The following is an 8,306-nucleotide window of genomic DNA, read 5'->3' as shown; positions in this document are numbered from 1 at the left end:
TGGTTTGTGCTTTTCTTTATCTAATATAGATGAAGTCAAGAAGCAGTGGTTGAGAATCTCAGCTTCCATGTAATGTAAAGACTACATTTAGAGACAAACAAAAGAGTAGGCTTCTTGTAGTGAAAGATAAGGGCTCAAATCTGTGAATGGACCATGCTCTGAAAGCCCAGAAGCAAGGTAAGTAAGAAGAATAAGAAATGTGTTTTTAAATCTGTAAAGATTTGGATCAGGAGCAGGCTCATAACCAAGTGTGAGTAGTACCACGCCAGCAGTGGAGCTGCTGACCGCAGGGGCGTTACCTTCCCCAGAAATGAGCCCCGTGAACACAAGGGTGCAGCTTTCCCACCGCGTGCTGCACTGATAGCCTCCTGCAGGTGGGATCAGAGGAACTGCGGGTGATGTTTTCAGCATCCATGTCCCAGTGGTTTTGTACTTGCCGAGTTCCACAGAGAGTTTGCCCTGTGGAGAGGCTGCTGTGGCTCTAGAGGATACTGTTGTGTTCCTACAGTCCGACAAACAGAGGGGCGGGCGTCCGGCGGGATCTGCTGAGGAGATAGTGGGAGCACAGGAGGCTTCATCATAGCACCCCTGGTGCTTTTCAGTTGAGCTAAACCCTAGTTTGTATCCCAAAAATACATAAACTGCAAAAGTGCATCATTTTAAGCATGTACAAAGTTTCATGACACCACTTCAGTGTAATTTATAATACGTTCAACAGGCAGCAATGCTCTAAAACTGCTCCTAACAAAATCCTGAGTTCAAAGCAGTGTGTTGGCATCTGAGTCACAAGCCAACCCACTCAGCCTTTTTCCATATATTCATATGGCTCAGGCTGTACTTTCTCCAGCAAGACAGTATTTTCATGCACCAGTGCCATCTCAGTTCAGCTTTTTGATGATACTCTGCTCAAACTTGGCTTCAACGCAGCCACTCACTGCCTCTGTCACTCCATACATGTCCCAGACATTAAAGACTGGGGGCATATTTGGCAAAAGGGTGAAGAGTAAAGATTGGAAGTATGTGAAAAAACAGCATAAGAATAATAGAACATTAGGTGAGACAAGAAGTTTTACTTCAAATCAAATTCTAATTTTAATTCCTATATCCTTTGGGATGAAAAACAAACAAAGAAACAAACAAAAAGAACTCCAAAACACAAACCAAAATGAAACAAACACACAAAACAAAAATCCAACAACAAACGACCTGCTTTAAATCTATCTCCTGTTATAACCCTAAACTGACCTCTAAAACCATTGTCTGTAGCATCTTGCTTCCAGGCTTCTTGTACCTGCCTTACCATTTTCCCTCTCCATCTGTTGGGCTACAATGGCTTGGAATAAGATTAACTAGGTCAGAAGCTAGCAGTTCCCACTCTGAAGGTCACACATGCCTCTTTTGTCTCACATGGAAAAATTATATTGATAGAAAGGGAATTATTAATCCCATCATCTAAGCACAAGCAATGAATGTTCAAAATTGATGTACCTATAGGGGCAGCAGGAAATCTGGTAGAAAAAACAAGAACCAAAATTAAAACCCTCCTGAGGAGATAATTACATTTATCTAATTTCACACCGCAGTGTTTAAGACAGACAAATGTTAATGATGTCTTTCTGTAAAATAATTATATTTCTGATAGAGACTATGTATTTATTATGTTTGGCTTGTAAAATGCCACAGCTGTACAAAAAAAAAACTTTACAGAAGAAAGGCAAAATCTGCTGAAGAAATAACTAGGTCAGGATCCTTCAGAATTTAAATGAGATTTCAGGAAGTATATTCCAAAGTGATAACTGAAACAAAGCTGTGTATATGTCTAAATATGATATGCAAATACTAGAAAGCTTCATGGAATACATACATTTTCAGGTTGCCTTTTAAAGAAAAATGAATACATGATATGGGGAATTGCTGTTGACACATAAAATATGGTGCCACATGAGGAGAAAAATTAAATTAAATATGTGACCTATATAATGAAACACAACAAAACCTGCTTAGCTGCTACTGGAGAGGAAAAAAGTTCTTGTATTTGTCTGAAACCACAGGGAGAATATAAGGAGAGTGAACTGAATTATCTGAAATGAAGTCAGCTGTGACACCAGCATAATATCCTGGAAAAATACTTCCAAGCCATCTCTCCTGAGCATCGGTGATCAAGATAGATAAGACATCTAAATAGCACTGCCCCGTTCAGCACAGCCCACTTAGCACAAAATCAGAAAAGGGAGAAATGCACTTTTGACCTTTTTTCATTTAAAAATAAAAGCTTGAGCATAAATCCTGAGGGGGTTGCCAGCACAGTGCAGAAAGCAGGACAAAGGGGTGTAGCATATTTATTCAAAGTCCTGCACACTGTAGAAAGCATTGAAAATAACCAAGGAGGCAGCTGAAGCCAGGTGTGCCCTTTCCTACGGTGGGTTCCCTCATTAGGTGTCTCTCTTGGTCCTGGCCAGGTTAGAGCGATACAAATGTTTCAGGGATGCTAAATGTGAAGGCTTCTCCTTCCAAGGCCAGGAAGCCTGGAGGAGAGTGGTATTTGCAGGGCAGAGCCCCTTGCACAGGTCACGAAAGATTTCATCAACCAGCTGAGAGAAAAAGCCAATCCAGGGGCTTTTATCCAGACCCTGCATGGAGCGAACCTGATAGGCACTGTAAACACTGGTGAAAAGGAGACGGTCAAACTCTGTCGGAGGCAAGGGAGCGTCAGTCAGTGAATAATATCTCAGATGCTGCTCAATCTCTGCCCGTGTTTTGGGAACTTCCTCCTCTAAAATCTGCAGGAAGCGCCGTGCCGGGCGTAGGGAGGCCAGCTCTTCATCCAGCAGCCGGACTGTCCCGTTGGCCTGAATATCCAGCCTTCCCCAGAGCATCTGGAAGAGAGGAGCAGCGCTGTCAGGGAAAGCCCAGCACAACTGCATCACTCCCAAACGCGCTGCAAGCAAAGCCCTCGGCAGCGCTGCCAAACAAACCTCGGGCGGGCCCAGCGGCGGCCGCTCCCTCACGGCCGGCCTAGTCCCGCTCCATGTCGTTCTCTGCCAACCCCACACCCCGTTTCTGAGCAGCCCCACACCTCGTTTCCCCGTGGGACCTGTGCAGCTCTTGCCTCCCGCCCTGCTATCCCCCCGCAGTCCCGCCTGCAGCAGCTCCCCGGTGCGGCCGCCTCGGGCGGGGCTGGGCCTCTTGCGGGGCCGTCCCCAAACCCAGCGGGGATGGCTCCTTGTCCCAGCGCGGGCACCCCGTGAGGCGCCACGGCGTGGGGCACAGCCGCCGTGGGCGGCACCCCGCACTGGGAGGGAGCACAAATGCCATTAGGCATCGCCGAGGTTCTCCAGGGGCTCCTGAAATCCGTCAGGGATGAGAACAAACGGAACAGGTGAGTTTTTACGTGCAGGCAGGTGGGAGCATGGCCACTAACAGTGCCTCGGCCCAGGGCCCCCAGTGCTCAGGAGACCTCTAACATGATGCCAGCGTCCTCTGGGCCACGACGGGCTCTGTTGGTGCCGCTGTGAGGATGTTCATCTGGAAGACATCAGACAGAGCTTGGTAGCACAAGACCTTCCTGTTTACTGTTTTTGCCATTTGATTGTCAATAATGTCTTCAACATTCCTGAGCTACCACTCAGCTTGCCAAATATGACAGATGCTGACCACGGGATTTTGATAAGCAAAACAAGCTTTTTAAGAGAAGCAGCAGTGGTTGAGGCGAGGTTTTGGATATCACGGCCCTTAGTGCTGCCAGCAGAGTTAAAGCATACAGCAGCAAAGGCACTGCTTTGAGAGGCAGCAAGGAAGCCTCTCACACCAAGAATGGATGGGGTTTGAACCGATGGGGTTTGGTTGGTTAGCAGTTATTGCTGGAGAAAGTAATGCTGCCCAGTGAAAGGAGGGTGCTGGCAGGCTCCTCAAGCTGCTGCTAGAAACATAAACTGATGCTTATCCTGGTTATCTACTTCTTCCCTACCCTTCTGCTGCTGGAAGAGTGTGAGGATAAAAGAAATCTTGTCAGATCCATTATGGCTCATTTGATGTCCAACTAATTACTTGCTGGGACCCATGACATCATGTAATCTGGGAAAAATGGATATGAGGCCAGAAGAATGGCAGTTTTTGAATATGAAAGTCACATTAATCCTAAGAATTGTTCTGTTTTCATTTCATAATACTTACAGTGCTTTAACTGTCTGCATTTATGTCTTTGTGTGTATGAAAAAGGAGACACAAGCAGTCTTGGTCCAGGACTGTGAAAGAGAGGCTGCATCCCCTCCCTCCTCTGTGTTATCAGTGTCCTGAGGTAGCCAAGACTCTCTTCTATTCTTACAGACTCATCCCTCAGGTTAAGAAATATGAAATGGAAAAGGCTCATACAAAATAGTAAGCTCTCTGATATATTTATGTTTTTTTTTTTTCATCTTAAATGGATGAAAGCTTTTTCATATACATAAAAAAAAAAAAAAGTGAGGATTTACATTGAATACTTCAGAGTTAAAGTCAGCAGGTGCATATAAAAAGTAGAAAAATTATTTAGTACTATACATGTGTGATGATTGCTACCAAAAGACACTTCCAAATCTCCATTTTTGATTAGACCTTTTCAGGGAGATGCACGAGCTGCCTGGAGAAGTGCACTGCCAGCCTGCAGGCTGCAGAGGTTTGTTTCTCTGCACAGCTGCAAGCTCTGTGATCCAAGCCAGCTGTGGCTTTGGAATGTGAGCATGGATGTAGCTTCTTTTTCCTACTCCTCCACAGATGTACCAGCAAGGCTTTTAGCTCAGGTGAAAGCATTATATCATCTGAAAATTTCTTTGCTTGGTATTGTGTCTAATAACCAATGCTCTTGGCTCACAGATCCCTCTCCTGAGAGATGCCTGACTGGCTGCAAAGTCAGTGCATTTGCTGAATAGGTGCCAAACTGCCCTTATTAGTAACTGCCTCATAAATATACAGAGTGGCAGATTTTTGAGTAGAGAAAAATTTAACAAAGCATAACAAATAATGTATTGAAATAATAACATAAGTATCCTCTGGGGAAGGAAAAATCCTTACTTATTTTATCACTCAACAGGGTTGAGTGGGGTTTTGTTTCCCAAAAAGCATATAGAAAATCCACGAACAGTATTGCAGGAGATTATTTTTTCAGTGGAGATCCAAGAAAATCCTCCCCTTACCACCAAACACAGCAGCAGGTCTTCAACCTGCAAGGAGGTACCAGTGCTCCCACCAGCAAACCCACCCCCCCCAGCTGGACTCCAGCTCTATCCCGTGCCAGTGCAGCTGCCTGAGGCCTCGGGCCAGGTATTTGGAGGAGCAGCATTTGGAGGAGCAGCATTTGGGGGAGCAGCAAAGCATCACACAAATGGCATTGCACAAAGGTTTGCCAAGCCAAGGAGCCGTGTCACTAACAGATGTGCTCCCTACCTGTCGGCCTCTGGGATGCAGCAAACACACACAGGAGCAGCCAGGAGCTGAGCTGTGCTTGGGCCATGGCAGCGCTGCCGGAGCAGCTGCCACCCACTCCGCGACAGTGCCGCACCCCAAGCCTCAGCAGTTCGCCTGGGGCGTCTTCCCGTGCTGCTTCAGATCCCAGCAGCCTCTCTTGGAATGGATCCATCTTTCTGTGTTTCTGGTCACAGCCCTGGGAAGGGCTTGCAGTTCAACTTGTTGACCCCGAAGGATATTTTCCGTCATATTTTGGAAACTTGGAAAACTTTGTTGTGATGTTTTTGGCAGAATTGTTCAAGCTTCCTTTTCAAAGATTGACTTTGCACTGCAATGATTATAGGAAGCTGTTAGTTGCAAGAAACTCCACTACATATGTTTGCCTCTTAAGAAGTGAGGACCCCCACTCCCTTCCATCTCTGCACAATGCTTCTGTCACGTTTCAGTTTACCTTTTTCCTGGGTTCAAAAATCTGAAAACAATCCTGGAATGTCACAAACAGATAAAGCTAGCAGACTGCAGATTCATGGAAGTGCAGTAGCAGCCAAAACATACAAGCAGGCAGAAGAAATGTCACTGGCTCAGTTCTGTATCAAACCCCCCGGAGGAAGAACTCAGTACAGTGACCTAACAAACACCAAGTATCAAAGTGGCTCAGGCTTTAGCACCTCATCGTCCTCTCCTGTAAGTGGACTTCTGGGTTACAGTGAGCACAGTCTGCTTTAGATGTTCTAAATTACATAGACAAAACTTCATTTGATTCACTTTACAGCAGGTATCTGTTCTCTACAAATCTTGACGTATTTATTAGTGCCAAGTCCCCAGTCAAACGGTTCTGTATTTCTACTCTGTGTGGCACAGAATGTAAAGCCAGGGTTATACAAATATGCAGTAATATGTATAAATGAGGACTAATACACTCTCTCAGGTTAAAGGGAGAAAGAAGTCTGCCTAGAAAAGAGAGAAGGTAAAGCTGAAATGCATCTCTTGCTCAGCAAGTTACAGGATATCAGTCAGGACATACTGTCACCAGATAGTGTACAGGGATGGGATGATGTGCTGGTTGGTACTACCTCCTGCACATAATGGAAGCATCACAGAGGGGCCCACAATATCCAGAGCCACTCTTCCCCTCAGTTTGGATTCAAAGCAAGACCTGTGTTTTCTGTCATAGGCTTAGGTATCTGCAGGTCACACTGCACTGCTTTTGTTTTTCATTATTTTCCGCTGCTTACTCTTCACTTGCATTCCGTTCTTCTTTTATTAAACTGAATCACAAGTTACCCAAGAGGCAGACACTTACGGTCGATCTGTGCAGTGAGATTGATGTGCCTTCTGCTTTGTGCCAGAGTCCCTTTTAGGCCACAGTGTACACATGACTTTGTCTAGAAGCCACTATGGAAAAATCCCTGTGTTTTGCAGCCCATGAAACACCCTCCCTTTAACTTGCAGCACATGACATGAAGAGGATTGCCCAACAGGATTTTGGCCAACATCTGTGAGAGCTGTACATGATTTTGTCAACAGGGGAATTTCCTAGGAACAGCTTGCAGCTGAAGTGCCTGGAGGAGTACAGCCACATTGGTGGGAGGGAGAAGAGAGGAGGCTTTGGGGCTGTGCTCAGATGACTGATACAGTGGCAGATGAGGGACAAGCATCAGTGTGGATGCTGCCTTGAGCTAGGGGAATTTTGTAGAATTACCTCACTATCCCGCAAAGAAAGGCAATTTCAGAGTGATAAAAACATTATGTAGCTGTCTGTACAGCAGCAATACTTGCACAGAAACAATGCTGAGTTTCTGATAGCTGCACAAAGTCCCTGCATGTACAACTGCTATGTTAGGCAGTGCACCTGCTCCTCCTGAAGGATTTTGTCCTTGCCAGGTACTCACAGCTGCGCACAGCCCTGCCACTCTGCACTCCCCTGGCCGTACCATCTGTTGTTGGAGCAGTTTCAAAACATCACAAGCCAGGTTTATGCAGGGACAACTTGACTGGTTTCTTCTTTTTCACCATGACCTCCTGAAGCAGGAACATGGGAAATGAGAGCAAGAGAAAAAGGGTCAAAAACTGCAGGAACTGTTTGGATGCTGATTGACGCACAAGGTGTGGCGCCAGAAGAGCCTCTTTAGGAGAGAAGTTTCTTTGAAGTAGGACTTCAGGGAGACAGCGCGTTCACAAAAGGGAAATTCTACTTATGGAATTGAAGAAACCTCTTGCTTCTATCATCTCGCCCAGAACTTGGGGAGATTACTCCCCAGCCTGGGGCTGTCTGGCAGCTGCTCAGGGAAGGAAGAAGATTGAAGAAAGTGGGGAAGGAAGAAGGACATATGTGGCTCCCAGAAAAAGTGATGTTTGAGTTACTGGAGTGGAAGAAGTAAGAAAACCTTGAGGGAAGCAGGAGTGAAGCCCTGACTGTAACCAGACAGGACCTCTGTAATACTGGTATCTTCCAGGTATGGAGCTGCCAGTCCTTACAAGGATGCTTTCCTTGTCCTTTGGTTTCAGTTTGTGAGCAGCATCTACTGCTTGAAGGAGTAATGAGCTGTGTAAAAGTGACAGGGAGGGCCCCATCCCACTGCACCTACTGCACATGAGGTAGGTGGGCACCCTGACACTGTCAGTAGCCACATCCTCAGGGAAGACAGTCCGCTTGCCTGGCTGTAGGGAGAAATGCCAGGATTCTGGAAAACACCAGCAAAACCTACTTAGCTGGAGAAGCTCAGTGTGGTGACTGTGAGTCATCATCTAAAGTCTATTCAGTCTATAAAGTCTATAAAGTCCCTTCAGTACCAGAAAATATCTCTTCTGTATAGCGTGTCTATAAGTCAGCTACATCTGACTTATATCTCATCCCACATCCT

At 45.9% G+C, this 8,306-nt stretch overlaps 1 protein-coding gene across 1 annotated transcript; it reads right to left on the bottom strand.

Annotated features, from left to right (window-relative positions):
• Positions 1-1,533: 1,533 nt before the first annotated feature.
• On the bottom strand, positions 1,534-5,488 carry FAM180B (family with sequence similarity 180 member B). Its single transcript, XM_053980564.1, has 3 exons — positions 5,422-5,488; positions 3,458-3,525; positions 1,534-2,876 (listed from the first exon to the last, which is right to left on the bottom strand). Exons 1-3 carry the CDS (start codon positions 5,486-5,488, stop codon positions 2,433-2,435), a joined length of 579 nt encoding a protein of 192 aa, XP_053836539.1. The 3' UTR covers positions 1,534-2,432.
• Between the last annotated feature and the right edge of the window lie 2,818 nt (positions 5,489-8,306).

The sequence above is a fragment of the Vidua macroura genome, chromosome 6, assembly GCF_024509145.1.
Source record: "Vidua macroura isolate BioBank_ID:100142 chromosome 6, ASM2450914v1, whole genome shotgun sequence".
Lineage (NCBI taxonomy): Eukaryota > Metazoa > Chordata > Aves > Passeriformes > Viduidae > Vidua > Vidua macroura.
Note: the sequence above shows the minus strand (reverse complement) of the source record. Positions and strands in the feature narration are given on the sequence as shown.

Coding starts and splice junctions, on each gene's coding strand:
- FAM180B (XM_053980564.1), bottom strand. CDS start 5,488: ATGGCCCAAGCACAGCTCAGCTCCTGGCTGCTCCTGTGTGTGTTTGCT. Junction 3,526..5,421: donor TGCATCCCAGAGGCCGACAG/GTAGGGAGCACA, acceptor GATGTCTTCCAG/ATGAACATCCTCACAGCGGC. Junction 2,877..3,457: donor ACGCTGGCATCATGTTAGAG/GTCTCCTGAGCA, acceptor CCTCTCTTCCAG/ATGCTCTGGGGAAGGCTGGA.